Source organism: Heptranchias perlo, unplaced genomic scaffold (genome assembly GCF_035084215.1).
Source record: "Heptranchias perlo isolate sHepPer1 unplaced genomic scaffold, sHepPer1.hap1 HAP1_SCAFFOLD_177, whole genome shotgun sequence".
Lineage (NCBI taxonomy): Eukaryota > Metazoa > Chordata > Chondrichthyes > Hexanchiformes > Hexanchidae > Heptranchias > Heptranchias perlo.
Window position 1 is genome coordinate 472,417 of NW_027139044.1, and position 17,473 is coordinate 489,889.

The window sequence follows — 17,473 nt, forward strand, 5'->3', positions numbered from 1 at the left end:
TCACTCCTGCGTACAGTTGTAAATCACTCCTGCATGTAGTTGTGAGTCACTCCCGCATGTATTTGTGTCATTCCCCTAGTTGTCAATCACTCCTGTAGTTGTAAGTCATTCCTGAATGTTGTTATAAGGTAGTCCTGTATGTAGTTGTAAATCACTTCATTGCGTTGCTGTAATTGGGAACATAGGAACAAGAGTAGTCCATTCAGCCTCTCGAGCCTGCTCCACCGTTCACTTAGATCATGGCTGATCTGTACGTCAACTCCATTTACCCGCCTTTGCTGCATATCCCTTGAGTCTTGAAAGCTCCAATTGTCCCAGAATCCACAGCCTTTTGGGGGAGAGAATTCCCGATTTCTACTACCCTTTGTGTGAAAAAGTGCTTTCTGATTTCCCTCCTAAATGGCCTAGCTCTAATTTTAATATTATGTCCCCTCATTCTTGATTCCCCCACTGAGGAAATAGTTTCTCTGCATCTACTCTATTGAGTCCTTTTAATATTTTAAACACCTTGATCAGATCACCCCATAATCTCCTATATGCAAGGGAATACAAGTCAAGTTTATACAACCTGTCCTCATAATTTAACCCTCTAAGCCCCGGTATCATTCTGGTGAATCTGTGCTGCATCCCTTCCGAGGCCAGTATATCCTTCATTAGGTGCAGTGCCCATAACTAAATGCAGTACTCTAAATGGAGTCTGACCAAGGCTCAGGACAACTGAAGCATCACTTCCTCCCCTTTGTATTCCAACCTGCCTTGAGATAAATGCCAACATCCCATTGCCTCTTTGGTTGCTTTTTGTACCTGTCTACTGACTTTTAATGGTTTGTGTGCTTGAATTCACAAATCTCTTTGCTCCTCTTCAGTTCCTAGTTTCTCACCATTTAGAAAATGGTCCATTCTATTATTCATGAGTCCAAAGTGGATGACCATATTGAACTCTATCTGCCATAGTTATGCCCACTCATTTAAACTGCTGTATGTAGTTGTAAATTAATCTTAGATGCAGCTGCAATTTACTCCTACATGTATCTGGCGGTTGCTCATTTATGTAGCTTGAAGTTATTTCAAGTTGCACCTACTATAAATCAAAAGCTCAGTTACAATGATAATTCCTGCATTGGCTGCAATCAACAGGAGTGGCTAATCCATGCAGTCATTCTACGATGTGCTCTGTATGGGTGTATTCATCGTGTTTCTGAGTGAAAATAGTGGATGGAATATTTTCTTCTAGTTTTTGCTGGTTGTCAAAATCAGTGTACAAAATAAAATGTCCAAGGTAGATCTTAAGAATCACATCGGAACATGGATTAAGTCCAGGATAGAGAGGTTGAGGTAGAAATTGACTATGGCCAATTTTCAGGCACATAATTAACAGCATATAGACAGTATGTGCAGTATGTGTCCCAACTGGGAGGCCTAAGGTTCACTTGAAATTGGGCCTCAGGTCTCATTTCAATAATGTGGAAAAGCTGCTGTCACCTGTCACGCCCATTACCAATGGATCAATTTGGAGTCACTTGCCTCGCCATCAGCTGCTCTCAGGTAAGTCCTGGCAGGGGGAAGGATGACGGGAGGGGAGTTAATCGTGGGTTGGCAGCAGCCCTCGGGAGTACCGTGGAGCCAGGAGGAGAAATCCTACTCCTACTGGCTCCACAACAAACTTAAAAAAAAAATTTGCTTAACCTTTTTGGTGTTAGTCACTTGCTCGGCCGCATTCACCCCAGGAAAACCTGAGCGGAGCAGGTCCAGCACTTGGGCAGCTATGGGCAGCCCAATTTCCCAGTGGTGTCCTAAAACAGGCATTAGGCCCCTCATTTGCATATTTAAGGAGTCTGATGCCTGTTTTAAGCGGCCACCCCGGATACCTGAAAAATCACCCAAACCAACATTGTGTCAGATGTGTTTCAGGCGTCCTTGTGGTGCAGGACATTGGTCCTCGAAATTGGCCCTCATTTTGCCCATTTTACGGATCTAAAATGGGTGCAATGAGGTTCAGTGTCTACCCCGTTGCATTTTGGACACACTCATCAGGAACTTCATTCTGTTGCTTCTGGGAGTAATGTATCTCTTTGTAACATTTGGAAGCCAATGTATTTTTTCAATAACTACCATATTTCAGTGTAAATGACTTCTTTGCCTTTGATGCAGAATAAATAATGCTCTAGAGCAGTTATATCCAATGTAGCCTTTTACCACAGAACTGTTAAATGACTTTCTAGGAGTTTCAACCCTTAGCTATTGCTTTTCTGCCTTCCAGAAGGTTTAAATCTCCCTCTTATTGAATAACCAGTAACCTTTATTATCCAGTATTGTTAAACGAGGCAAACTTTGGTGTTAATAGATTGTTTTGATCTCTAGTAGTGTTCCACAAAGATTGGGTGAATCCAGCACTGTTGCCAGGTACGATTCTTATCTTTGAATGGGCCATTATCATTCTATTATCAAAGTTGCATTGTTTGGCATTCCTATCTAGGGTAGTAACAATGTCCTCCCATGTTTAACACAATGACGAATGAGACCCACAAAGTTTCATATATATTTGATTAATAATTAATTAGGTGTCCTATTTTAAATTGTGTTGAGTAACGGTTTGTATTGGAAGTGACCTAAATAATATTGAACCAAATCAACCTCTGTCTATCAGAGATATTTTTCTATTCTAGTCTCATGTGGCATAATCAGCTGCTTGGTATTATTAGATGGGTGAAGAGTCTGAAGTCAAAGAGGAATTGATCCTCAGTGGTGAAGTTGATTCTTTTGTTCCATCTCTCATCTCTTTGTTTAATTGCTGTGAATGCTTTTCAGCCATTTCTTATTCCTCAAGATCAGTGACATAGCTAATTATTTATACCACCTGCGTTGTAATTATTCTTTTCGTTGCGGGATGTCACTACAGATTTGTGTCAGTTTGGCTCAGTTGGTAGCACTCTGAGGCAGAAGGTTGTGGGTTTGAACTCCACACCAGTCTTTGAACTCATCTTTGAGGCTGGCACCCTGGTGCAGCACTGTTAGAGTGTTGCATTGACATAGACACTGTCTTTCCGAGGAGACGGTAATGAGGTCTCATCTGCATGCTCTGGGTGTTTAGGTCAGCAGGATCCAAGATGCGCTCTGTGATCTCCTTTCATTCAGCCCACGGATCTGTTCTTCTTCGTGTGTAATGACAACTGTCTGCCTGTCCTGTCCAGGCCTTGAGGACTAAAAAAGGCAATTGTGTATTTACCCCAATGAAGGAGAAGCCATTTTACACCAATCAAGACGTAGCCAAACTCCAAGCCCTGGTCATTTAAAGAGGCTGAAGCTTCCTATATTGTGCATTTTACGACGCTCTCCCCAGGTATAGCTGGTACAGCAGACAAGGAGGACACACCATTGGCGGGTACAGCAGACAAGGAAGACACACCATTGGCTGGTACAGCAGACAAGGCGGACACACCATTGGTGGGTACAGCAGACAAGGCGGACACACCATTGGCTGGCACAGCAGACAAGGAAGGCACATCATTGGCTGGTACAGCAGACAAGGAAGACACACCATTGGCTGGTACAGCAGACAAGGAAGACACGCCATTGGCTTAGCCTTGGCCTTGTACTTTCACCTAGGCTTCGCAATAAAAAATGTAATTAATGTAATAAACAAATGACAGCTTAAAACTGTAATTCACTTTTGGGAATCTGATGATCTGCATTCTTTGTTTCATAAGCAACTCTTGAGTGAATTACAACCTTGTTAATCACTTACAATTAGGTACTATTCTGCACAATGCAAATGGTTCTTGTGGAAAATATTTCTCTCTCTTCCTGCTGTTTTTTTGGTGGCCATACTCATGCAGTTTTACTACCCCGAGTTACCTTGCAATGCGTGTAGTATAAACAAGGCACATTCTGACCTTGTCAAACAATTTCCCAACAGGTTAACTAGTGTAATGAGGGTTTGCCACGTGAGCAAGCACTGCTGTGATGGGTAGAATTAGATACATTTACAATAAGTAAATAGAGAGTAAAGTAATGAGTTGAAAGGAATTATCTTTGTCACTCATACTTCATTCTGCTTTAAAGTGAGAAGTCGTGATGAGATCCAACAAAGTTCTACAAATGTATGTTGGAATTGTCATGGAAGCTCCTCTGGCATTGTCTTTAAGTATATTAAAAAATGTGCAGTTTGCTGTATTTTTGCTGGGTAGTTATTATTATCGATACTAGTTGATCTGTAGTGTTGTTTATGGATAAAAAGAAAATTAAGATTTGGGTCTTCCTCTCTTCCAATCATTGTCTCTCATCTTGCCTCCCATGGCCTAATTAGAGCCATAGAAGTTTATAGCATACAAAGAGGCCATTTCGCCCAATGTGCCTGTTTTTTTGGTAGTCATTCCCATGTAGTTTTATTACCCTGAGCATTGGTGCCTGTGCTAGCCCTCCGCTAAAGTAATCCAAAACCAATCTCATTGTCCAGTGAATGACAAAACAAATGAGGCTGCAGGAGAACCAGTCCGTGCGCAAGTGATGGAATGGTGAAGTACCTCAACTTCTTGTTTGATGAATGATGAAATATGTGAGGTGGATGCAAGAAGGGTTTCCCCATTTGCACTCTACGGAACCCTCCCCAAAGGACAGCAGGAGGTGACGGTTAGGGCCATCGCTAGGAACAGATGCAGAAGAAGAGAGCAGACCATAAGAAAAACTACCAAAGTACAGCTACACAACAATATCATAGATCAGGCAGATAGCCCAAGTATACATACTACAAAGTCTTGCTTATCCTGCTACACATTTACTGCTGGCCATTGCCAAGCCTCAGACCAATCATCCAGCTCTTTCATTGCTTACTGCGCATGCCCGTACTCCAATACAGCATACTATCCAACTGCAGTTTACAATTGAAAGCCTTGGCACTCTAATATCTTCAAAGGACTTTGCACAACAAATCATTGTAACACACCATAGTCGAATGCACACAAGTTGGGCTGCAGGTTGGGCATATATCTCACCGTTCGTCCTTCAGCTCACAACACCTTTGGACCACATCTCTGCTTGCAGGACAAGATGACACAATATAAGGGAACAGACATGAAACAGAGGAGGTCCCAGAACTTAAAAGCCCTTGACTCCCGTTAAGGAGACCTCTGCAGGCAATCCTTGTCTAGAAGAGTATAGAGGGAGTAGGGGAAGGTGAAACTAAGTTAAGGGCTAGTAGTGTCCTGGTCTTGTTAACGTCTTGTTCCCTCTCTGATTCACACACACCTAGACATGTACATAGACATGTACACATGCAGGCATATCATTTACACAACCATAAACATCAAACATAACAGTATCTTCTCATGCAAAGTTGTTTGAGGTCTGTGTGTGCTTTAGAGCTAGCATTTTAACATGCATTCATTTTCTTTCATTGTAGGCCCATTAGAGCCAATGGTCCAAAAAGGCAATTCTTCAGAGCACTCTGTATCATTCTCACTAACATTGCAAGCATCAGCACAGCTACACACATCATGGAACATACAGTTAGTAAGTATGAGGAGGTAGCACTGGTTGAGTCACAGTGCATAAGTGGTACTGCAGGAGGAAGAGGAAGAACTTGAGGGCCAGATGGCTACATCAATGATCCCCTGAATTTTGGCAATACAGTATTGTGGTGAAATTCGACAGCAATGTGATACTTTTGTTGTTGTTCAATGGGAAAAGAGATAAAAGTGCCAATCATGCTGACCAAGGCAACAGTCACTTGTTTGATACATCTATAGGCAACACATTGACTGATACTGCTAGTAGCTTGGAAGGAGGCAAACACGTTAAAGTTGAGGGTGGAGGTGACCTTGATTGCCACTGGCGGTGCCATCCCTACGGTAGTTGGAGTTCTCCTTGCACCAAATGGTACAGCACTGTTAAATGCCTCGCTGCGCAATCTTGCATCATTGCCAGGTAGCTATGCTGGGCGTGTAGATATGGTTGGTGGCATTATGATGGGTGCAGGCAGTTTGGAACTGGTGCCATCTGATCTCCCTGGTGTGCCCTTTTTGCTCTTCTTCGTTCTCTTACGTGAAATCTTGTGGTAGATGGAAAATAATCCCAGTCTTTTATAATACAGTAGAATGGGGTGAAAAAGTGCACGCTTTCCTTGTTGGCCGTTTAATACCCATTGTAGATGGTGAACTTAGCATTGAGTAGTAAAACAGAGAAATCCTGGGCTGCTACATTATGCTTGGATTTGAATAAAATTTGGCAGCCTAATGCAGCTGTTGTACACAATAGGGCCAGTCATAAAAAAATTGTGCTTCTAATCCGGAGCCTCGCTTGTCAGTAGTGCATATCAGGAGCTTGTCCACATGAAAACTGTAATTTTCCAACCATTATGGACAGAAAATCACGGGGAACCTGCTCATGATTCCGCGATTGCAAAACTCGGGGTCATAAATATCCAAAACTAGGGGTCATAAATATCCAAAACTAGGGGTCATAAATATAAGATAGTCACTAATAAATCCAATAGGGAATTCAGGAGAAACTTCTTTACCCAGACAGTGGCTATAATGTGGAACTTACTGCTTCATGGAGCGGTTGAGGCGAATAACATGGATGCATTTAAGGGGAAGCTAGATAAATACATGAGAGAGAAAGAAATAGAAAGGTATGCTGATAGGGCTAGATGAAGTAGGGTGGGAGGAGGCTGATGTGGAGCATAAACACTGCAGGGACCAGATGGGCCGAATGGCCTGTTTCTGTGTGGTATATTCTACCTAATTCTATGCTATGCGCTCTTGGTGGACCAGGATCAAAGCTAGAATCAACTCTTCTGTGTGGAGAGAGCACCACCAGCAGATGACCAGATCAGGACTCTCATATGGATCAGGGAGTGTCTATGGATGTTATCTATACGAACTTCCAGAAGGCAGTTGATAAGGTGAGATTATTAATAAAAATTAAAGTGCACAGAATTGGAGGCAACCTTGCAACATGATTTGGAAATTGATTGGGAAGTAGGAGACAGAGAGTAGGGATAAAGGGAACATACTCTGTCTGGCTGGATGCCACAAGTGGTGTTCCCCAGGGATCTGTACTGGGGCCGCAGCTTTTCACTGTATCCATCAATTACTTGGATGAAGGAATAGAGAGTTATATATCCAAATTTGCAGATGATACTAAGGTAGGAGACACAGTAAGTTGTATAGATGGGAGCAGGAAGTTACAAAGGGACACAGATTAAGTGAGTGGGCAAAACTGAGGTGAATGGAGTTCAGTGTGGGGAAGTGTGAGGTCATCCACTTTGGATTCAAGAAAGACAAATTAGAATACTTACTTAATAGTGAGAAACTATGTAGAGGAGCAAAGTGATCTGGGTGTCCGTGTACATAAATCACTAAAAGCTAGTGGACAGGTACAAAAAATAATTGAAAAGGCTAATGGAATGTTGGCCTTTATCCCATCAGGGCTGGAATACAAAGGTGTGGAGGTTACGCTTCAGTTGTATAGAGCCTTGATCAGACCCCAGTACTACATTCAGTTCTGGGCACCGTACCTTAGGGAGGATATATTGGCCTTAGTGGAGGTACAGCGCAGATTCATCAAAATAATACTGGAGGCTTAAAGGGTTAAATTATGAGGATAGATTGCATAAACATAGGTTGTATTCCCTTGCGTTTAGAAGGTTGAGCGGTGATCTAATTGAGGTGTTTAAGGTGATTAAATCTGATTAAATTTGATAGGATATGTAGAGAATTTATTTCCTCTGGTGGGGGAATCCAGAACAAGGGGGCGCAATCTTAAAATTAGAGCTAGGCCATTCAGGATTGAAATCAATAATCACTTTTTCACACAAAAGGTAGTGGAAATATGGAATTCTCTCTACCAAAAGGCTGCGGATGCTGCGTCAGTTGTGATTTTCAAGGCTAAGATCGACAGATTTTTATTAGCTAATGGTACCAAGAGATATGGCGCTTAAATCGAGTTGAGGTACAGATCAGTCATGATCTAATTGAATGGCGGAACAGGCTCGAGGGGTTGAATGGTCTCCTCCTGTTCCTATGTTCCGATGTAGCAAACAGCAAACCACTGCAACACAGGACACATTTTGTGGACTGTATTGCAGGAATCCACCAGACCAATCCAGGCAGCAGAATCGTTGCTTGAGGACTCTATTGGTCTGCTTGATGAGGGCTCTCGTTGTGCCATAGATCTGATTGTAGCGCACTTTGGCTGCTGAGCTTGAGTTCTGGAGAGGAGTCATGGGTCAAGTGTGCAGAGGATAGCCTTTGTCCCTAAGCAGCAGCCTCTCACTTGCAGTGCAGGGTCAAAGAGTGGAGGATTGGCGCAAGATAAAAACGATAGCAGTCACAGGACTCCATGATTGGCTGCTGGCCATCACACATCAGTTGCACATTAATAGAGTTGAAGCCCCTGTGATTCATGAATGCATTGGACTCATTTGAGGGAGCCTGCAGACCATTGGATGCAGTCAGTGATGTCCTGGATTTGTGGGAATCCTGCAAACTGAGCAAAATCCAGCCGTTTCTTAGTTGCCCGTGGGGAACGTGATAAAAACATTTGCTCTAGCAAACGTGTTATCAGTCACCTGCTTAATGCAATCATGGACTGCAGACTGACTATGATAGTCCCCTGTGGCAGCCTGGAAGGAGCCGGAGACAAAGGAATTGAGGGCTGCAGTGCCCATGATTGCAACAGGCAATACTGTACCAGCTCAGGCAGTTGTTGCATGAAGTGACAGCCTCAGTGCAGACGCGCAACCTCGTTGTGCCCGGACCTATAAACTGTGGGAGGGTAAGGATTCTTGCGAGCACTTCTCCTTCCATTTGTTCTCCCAGCAACTGGAGCTCTGTGTGCTCCTTCCTCCTGATCTTCCTCCAGTTCTTCCTCTGGCCAGAGTGAAATTTCCAGAAGGATCCCCACATTGAAAAAACTGCATTGCTAAAAGCTGCTTGTGATTATATTCTTTAACATTCAAAAAAATTAGGATGTTAATTGTTGGAATACTGCAAAACATCAGCAGTCATGCAATTTTCCTGTAAGTTTGCCATTCTGCCTACCTTCTGTTTCTTAAAAAAGAAGTAATTCTGGTTGTCTATACCTGTTCTGTCGCTCTGTCAGAGTATATTGTGATTTGACTGACTGAAGAAGAAATGTGGTACAAATCTCGTTCATTTTTACTGGATGGTAGTGATGTACCTGACTTCTTTTATCTCCTATGATACTCCTGCTGCACACTTGAAGTACAGGCTAATACAGTTGATCCTCCTTGCAATCTGCTAGGGACTGTAAAAATGATAGTACTGTGAATCATGATTTTAAGCAATAACATATGACATGTACCATAGGAAGGGATTGAAGATATGCCTGGGCAGTAAGGACTTGAGTGGTAAAGTATGTTAGATTGCTGAACTTTTGCTGTTAGGAACAGTGTTTTGAAACCAACTCATCATGCCAGTGAGAGGAAAGGGTTGTCCTAGCTGCCGACTTGTGGTGTGTGTCAGCTTCACCCCTGACTTCTGAGCGGTTTGAATCGCTCCCACTCCCTGGGTTCTAGACCTTGGACTTATTTGGGGGTTGTGACAAAGTGCAGCAGACAACTGGTTTTGGTGCAAGAAACTTTGATCTTTATTCAAGAGAGAAAATACAACACAACAATCTTAACACTCTAATAAAATGGGGAACACTTCGATACACACGAGGGAAATTACAGTAGAAAGATACCTCACCCCTCCCAATCCCACTTTACTAGCCAAGTTGGACTCTAAAGGGCCAGAGATAATGCTCATCAAACGAATCCTTGACAGTTGAGCTGGTTCGTGATTTCGGGGTTCGCTGTATGTGTTGGTTTGTGTCTGCCGTACCCCAGATGCGGTAGAGGACTTCAACTGCGTAGCCGGTCAGTCTTCGCGAGTCCGCTGATGCGGTAGGGTGCGTATTGGATCTATCGGGTGAGTACCCACTTTTCTTCGTAAAGGGATAGGATTTAGAGTCTTTTGAGTAGAAAACTTACCCAGAGGTAAGTCAGGAATAGATTGTAGAGTGGAATCTTTGCGGATCTTCGGTTTTCTTCTGAGTTGGTTTTCTTTGGTCGCAGTAGCCCAATATTACCCGGTTGGTTGGTGGTAATATTCGGTTGGTTGTTTCGTAAGGCCCTTGTTGCCGCGAGGTGTCTGATGGTCACTGGGGCTGTTGCTCTGGTTTCTTCTTGTGTGTCGGCCTGCTTCTAGAGCTGCTGACCTTCTCTGTTGAACTTCTTTCTGTTGCCCCCTCGCCTTGTCGAACTCCTGGATGAACTGCCTTCTTGAGAAAACGGGCCTTCAGTTATACTAATTGAAGCCTCCTTATCTGCGCGCCAAATCTGACCCGGTTTATTGTAAGATTTTGGCGGGCTCGTTAAGAGTAACTTGTTTATGAATGTGTGAAGTGGTTTCGGGATGGTTTCATGAGTTGTTGAGCTCTTGCTTGATTGTAGTCATTGTGCTCGGGTTTCGAGTTTCCTGACTGGGCCTGAGATTTCTATGGAGTGGGGTGATTGTATTTGTCTTATGCATGTTTTGGATGGGTCCTGTAATTTGGGTGGGGACTGCTCTTCCGTGGGTCTATTGTCTGAATGTAAATGTCTGGTAGGGGCTGAGTGAGGTCACACAGTTCCCCAGACAGTTTGATTAACTCCAATACTCAAACCGTCTATTACAGAGCTTGATCCCAACTCCTGTTGCAGCCTTTTCCTTTACAAGCCCAAACATGCCTTTTTAAAAAAATACCAAATCTTGGTTTTTGACCTTGAATCACCCTCTGTTCGGCCCAATACATTTCATCACCCTGAAATGGTTAGAAAAGTCCTTTTCTTTCGGGTTTTTCTCCGAGTTTTAGGGGATCTGTGAATTTTGAGAATCTTACAGACTGTAATCTTCCGAAATGAAAGCCGGCACGGGCTCAATGGGCCAAATGGCCTCCTTCTGTGCTGTAATGATTCTATGCTTAAAAGTTGAGAACGTTGCACAGAGATTACAAGCACTTTGAAATGGCCGAAGTAGCCAAAACACAATGTAATAGGAGCAACATGCCTCTCTAAACTTTCAAGCATTTTAGCTGAAAGTAGTTAAGGATCCTTTAAATAATGCTGAAAATGGCAGCCTCCTAACTAGTACTGCCCATGGTTTGTGGCGAGTTGAAGAAATAGCAAAAGCAACGCGGTGGAAACCAAAATAGCACTTGGGTCCTAAAACCGGCCTGCTCAAAAATCATATCGGGCGGAACTCTGCTGCAAAATCTTCTCAATTTTTCATCCTGGTGCCGCCCCCTTCATGCTGAAAAACAGGGCAGTAAGCAGATGAAAATCACCCCCAGAGTTTCTAAAAGAATTTGATAGACAGTAAATTCAGTGGATCGAAATCACTTGTAACTGCAATGCTGATCTGAAAAAGGATTGAGTAATTAATCCGTTGCTGGATCAGTTAAAGTGCATGGGTACTAATCCTGTTGCACATTAATTAATGCAGACCTTTGAGTTAATCCTTGCTTAATTACCTTCCTCACTGCAATAGTTGTTAGGAAATGTAATACACACAACAGTTTTAACAATGCCGTTATTTAACGCACATGGATTAACGAGTTTTCCTGCAGATTGCATATTTTCATGACAAAAACACTCAGAATCAAGGTGACAGAAAGTGATGGTCTCACACCTGGTATCCTATCTATCCAACTTTGATTTTTTAAAAATTCTTTTTCCCTTTTTTTCTGTCTTTCCTTCATTGCTTTCTTATAACAGAGCCTCCTTCCTTTTTGAAATTTCTTTCACTTTTATCGTTACTCATTTATTGTTTTCCTGCTTTCCTATTCTGTGGTCTCCCCATGCCACCTGGCTAAGGTGGCAGTAAGGTGACCTTTTGTCAGTGTTGCTCCACAGACAGCTGCCTGGAGCCGTGAAACAGGTGGCGCCCTTTCTCCCCATGTTTTTCCTTATCCTTCTGGGAACCACCTGTTCTTCACCCAGTGCTTCCCCCATGACGGCTGCATTACAGCTGAGAAACCGTGACCAAAAACCCTTGTTCTCCCCGTCAGTGAAACCTCAGTCTACCACTCCCTGATCACATACCCTACCAATCTAAGAACTCGCAACCTCCCACTCCATTCATCATTGCTCCACCACTGCATGATCTCTCATCCTCCGTTCCACCCACCATTGTGCTAGCACTCCATAATACCTTGTCCTCTTACTTCATGAACGCCAAGTTGAAAATCTACCCCGACAAGTCTGAGAGGCGCAACCAATAGGGACTAATCTTGTTGAGACTTGGATCAAGGTCAGGTGATCTGGTGCCATTTTGCAGAAACTTTGATTGGCCAGTTAAACTGACCATGAGTTGTGACCTCAAGAGTCATCAGACCAGTGTGTGTGTGTGCTCGAGGCATTATAGTGCAGTGCTTTTACTACTGCACTGCAATGCCCTGACCATGTGTAACTTGTCCTCTCATGGGCTTGATATTACCCACTCAAGCTGCTAAAAAACGGAAACGAGCCACGGGAGAAAGCCCTGGCTCCCTGCAAGTAATTGAGCGAAACAGGTTATCGAACTAACTTTACAGCCCCCCCATTAATCATCTCTGACTGGTTATATTCCTCATATGGCAGTTCCATGGTCCCTGCAGCAAAGAAACCATTGTTGTTATATCATTTCATCATCGAGTAAACTGACTGGGAAACCAGACTGGAGAAAACCGTTACCAGTTTCACTGAATTCAGCATTTGGAACAAATCAGATAGCAAGGTAGGTCTGCCCCAATCTGGAGCAGTTCACTACTGACCATCCCAGCAGTGACTTTACCTGCCATTTGAAACCACATTGGGTTGGGGGGGATTCAGACCACTGTGGTTTATGGTTTGCAATCTAAGGTTTCATTACCAATTGGCACTGTTACAAGACCCATTAGTGCTTGACTGAAAGCCGCAGAGGCTGCTTTATGTAAAGATATGAAAGAGAAGCCAGGTACCAGCTTAAACACAATAAATTGCTGGCTGCTTGCCTCTGCAATGCCAGCACTGTATTTTAATTGTAGTTTGTCTTTCTGCTGCAGCGGAAACAAGTCAAAGGAAGACGACTTATGCTACCTTTACCAGCTCTGGATGAATGTCAAGAAACATGTTCTGAATGGGCTCAGGTATGTCAGAAAAATGTATAAGTATATATAGCTTAAACCATGAGACAAATCCTTGTCAATTTGGTAACTTTATTTGTGTAAAGTATTTAATATTTTCCCATTCCTACAGCATGTACCATCCACATCTAGAGGCTGGCCAAGCAACATGGTCTTGGGCATCTGTGGTACTGCTCTATGACTGGCTGCTCAGGGGTCTCTGAGAGTGCCTGGACTGACTCTCCCTTTGGTTTGCTTTCTCGCTTTCCATGAAAGGAAGTCCCTGGACTCCATTTAACACTACCTCATGAGTACATACATGACAAATTTCCACTTATGGCTATTCTCTGTTTCCTGGCTTTACGCCAATTATCTAACCTCTGACGTACATAACTTCCTATTCCCAGACTCCTTGGGGTAAATTTTAAACCCACGAATGGGTGGGAAGGTAATAATCGTAAAAAAGTAAAACCCGACCCCAACCTGCCTCCAACCCGCCCACTTCCGGTTTTAATGGTTTCACTGACTGACCCCCCTCCTGACAGCGGGCTGGTTGCCTGCCTCTCAACCCGCCCACTTCCGGTTTTAACAGAGACGGGTCGAGGGGCAGGCGACCATCCTGCTCTCAGGAGGCGGGTCGGTCAGTGAAATCTTTTAAGGAGGCTGCGAGCCTCCATTTTAATAGGTTTTTTATTTTTAACTCCTGTGGTCGGGATTCCCAGGCCTTCTGCTTCACGCCACGTGAGAGGAGGCGAGAAGGCTCAGATCAACAGGTAAGTGTCTTTATTGCACTACTTGTGGACCAAGAGGAGCAGGAGTGTGCCCTCTAGGCCAAAAAAGACTACCTGCCGTGAGCCCATACACGTGATCGGCCGACACCCCCTCCTCCCCACACTGCTGTCTAACCCTCCCCACACCTTCGACACCCCCCCCCCATGTCTGACCCACTCCCATGATCTCCAACCCCCTCCCATGATCTCCAACCCCCCGCATGATCTCCAAACTCCCCCGACGATCTCCAACCCCCCCCCCGATCTCCGACTCCCCCCTGACGATCTCCAACCCACCCCATGATCTCCAACCCCCCCCCATGATCTCCAACCCCCCCCCGACGATCGCCAACCCCCCCCCATCTCTGACTCCCCCCTGACGATCTCCAACCCACCCCATGACCTCCAACCCACCCCATGACCTCCAACCTCCCCCGACGATCTCCAACCCCCCGACGATCTCCAACCCCCCCCGATCTCCGACTCCCCCCTGACGATCTCCAACCCCCACGATCTCCTACCCTCCCATGATCTCCAACCCCCACGATCTCCTACCCCCCCACAATCTCCAATGCCCCCCATGATCTCCAACCCCCCCCCACGATCTCCAACCCCCCACATGATCTCCAAACCCCCCCCGATCTCCAACCCCCCCACGATCTCCAACTCCCCCCTGACGATCTCCAACCCCCACGATCTCCAACCCACCCTCCGATCTCCGAATCCCCCCTGACGATCTCCAACCCCCACGATCTCCGACCCCACCACGATCTCCAACCCACCCTCTGATCTCCCAATCCCCCCTGACGATCTCCAACCCCCCGATCTCCGACTCCTCCCCCATGATCTCCAACGCCCCCCACAATCTCCAACCCCCCTCCACGATCTCCGGCACCCCCCACGATCTCCAACCCACCCCCGATCTCCGACCCCCTCCCCACGATCTCCAACCCACCCCCCGATCTCCGACCACCTCCCCACGATCTCTGACCCACCCAAGGATCTCCAATCCCCCCCACGATCTCTGACCGCACCTCACAATCTCCAGCCCCCCACAATCTCCAACCCCTCCGATCTCCGACCCCACCCACGATCTCCCACCCCACCACGGATCTCCGATCCCCCCCCAATCTCCGACTCCCCCCATGATCTCTGACCCTCCCCACAATCTCCGACCCCCCCCCATGATCTCCGACCAACCCCACGATATCTGACGCCCTCCCACAAACTCCAACACCCCCATGATCTCCAACACCCCCCCACAGTCACCCCCTTGACTTAGCCTTGAATTACCATTGTGGGATCTTGTTAACTAGCTTTTTGAAAATCAGTAGGTGAGCTTTATGTGGAGCAGTTCAATAGTTTTCACCTTGTTGATTTTAAGTGTGCAAATGCAGTTGGTTCCACTCCTAGAACCTCGCTAAGCAGGAGCACAGGTTGCAGAATCAGCCCTAGATTGTTAAATGGTTTAGCTTTGACCTGCACTCCTGGCAAGGCTCCAATCCAGTGAGCAGAATCTTATAAAATTGACCCTCAAGGGATCAAAGACTTTCCAATACGTTGGGTGTGAGGGGTTTTTCTATTTACAGCCTATGGGGAAACAACACGAAAGCCAGCGCATGAGCGTCTCAACTACCTTTTGCCCTGGCCTTTTTTAAAAACTTGTCTGAATAAGATATAATTGGGAATTTCCTTGGGGCTTCCCCCATACATCTTCCATGGCAATATTCACAACAAGTTGGAGCATATGGTGTCTCTCTATCTCTGTTGTCTTTATGTTGCAGCTTCTCTCACTTTCTCTCTTTCCTTTCTTCTCACTCTCACTTTATCTTTTAAGTTTCTCTTGGTCCCCTTCTGCTTCTCTTTCTCACTCTCACTCTTTTTTGCTTCTGTTTTTCTGCTTCTCTCTTTTTCTTTATCTTTTCTTTATCACCATAACTTTGATGGAGGTTTGGCAGAAACCCTGTCCACGCACATAAATAGGGCTTCCAATGAAGTTAAGTTGGAGAAGCAGGAGAAAAATTGCTACTCAGTTACTCTCCTCACTGCGATGTCTCACCTCGGAGCCTGCCTGAGAACTGATGAAGTCATTTGCACACATTGGTTGACTGAGTGGAGTTTCAAACAGCAGCTACAGCAAAGTGAAGAGAATATCGTAAATTAAAAGTCCTGGCTCCAGCCAACTTGTATGGAACAAGACTGTTTGCTTGTCTGCACTGATTAGTTTTATCTTCTGTATCAACAGTTATAGCAAGTTTCTAAATGGACGTTTGACACTTGCTGAATTTGTGTGGAGAGACTGTCAGCAGGATTTTGCCACGCGGCATCACATAGCTCTGCTATGTGCGATGTGACAGAAACTGAGTGGAAATTTAGTAGAGTTCGTTTGGCATTGCTGGGGTCTAACTCCAGCCAGGTGTGAAGGAGAACTTACAAAGTCTGCAGCAAGTCCAGTGGAGGCTGTAGGAACTTTCCAAATGTAGTTTTGAAAATTTAGGGCTGGATTTTCTTCTGTGGCACTGGGGCGGATGGGGCAGAAAAGGGGTTGGGGCGGGAAGGGGTGGGGCAGAAAAGGGGGTGGTTCTGGAAAAGGGTGGGTCAGGAAAGAGAGTGGGTCAGAAAAGGGTGTTGGGGTCCTGTTACGCTGACTTTTATATCTGTCCGATTTTCAGGCTTCACTTCTGCCGGATGCCAAGTGAGTGTATTTAAATGAGATGGTAATGATGTGGTGATGTCATGCATCCTATTTTCTGTCATTCTTACCCTAGAGACGGTGAACTTTAATCTCACTCCCAGAAAATTAGTGTCCAGTGTTGCCAGGCAGTAAGTTAAAGAAAGAAGTAAATTTAAAGGGCCACAGTAGTTACTGTAAAAAGTCTTCTAAAAGCCTGATTTCCGAAACATATTTCTTAATTTTTTTGTGTTATTTTGCTACTGACCATTGCTTCAACCTTCAGTATCTTTTCCACTGTTTGCACATCCAGTTTTGCTCCCACACCCATTCTAAGGAGGCCACAATGGGTTTTGTATTGGAAATACTGTTGTATTCTGTGCTTTTTGGTGGAAGAAGAGGAGCAACACTGGAGGGAAACCAGCTGGTCAGATACCACAAGGAGGGGTTTGGCGGTACCCTCACCGCAGAATATACAGACCAATGCGCTTCTACCTTCAGCTGACCCAGGAGCAGTGCTTCGGGAGGCGTGCTCCACAAAGCAAGCGATTAACGAGCTGAGACCCGACCTGCAGACCAACTCTACTGTAGGCACTGCTCTGCCAGTGGCTGTGCAGGTCAACACCCTACTGAATTTTTAAATTAGGGGCACATTTCAGGCTGCCTCTGAGGACATCATTAACATTACTGATGGCAGGAGGGTCAGTAGCCAGGGGATACAGATTTAAGATAATTGGCAAAAAAGCCAGGGGGGAGATGAGGAGACATTTTTTTTACTCAGTGAGTTGTTATGATCTGGAATGCACTGCCTGAAAGCAAATTCAATAGTAACTTTCAAAAGGGAATTGGATAAATACTTAAAAAGGAAAAATTTGCAGGGCTATGGAAAAAGTGAGGGTGAGTGGGA

At 44.9% G+C, this 17,473-nt stretch overlaps 1 protein-coding gene across 3 annotated transcripts in view; it reads left to right on the forward strand.

The window, feature by feature from the left end:
• The window catches only part of LOC137309691 (uncharacterized), a 414,121-nt gene that overhangs the window by 290,747 nt on the left and 105,901 nt on the right, over positions 1-17,473 (forward strand). For all 3 annotated transcript variants that reach the window (XM_067977758.1, XM_067977759.1, XM_067977760.1), the window contains exon 10: positions 13,066-13,149. In XM_067977758.1, coding sequence (XP_067833859.1) covers positions 13,066-13,149 — 84 coding nt within the window. The remainder of the gene's footprint in view (positions 1-13,065; positions 13,150-17,473) is intronic.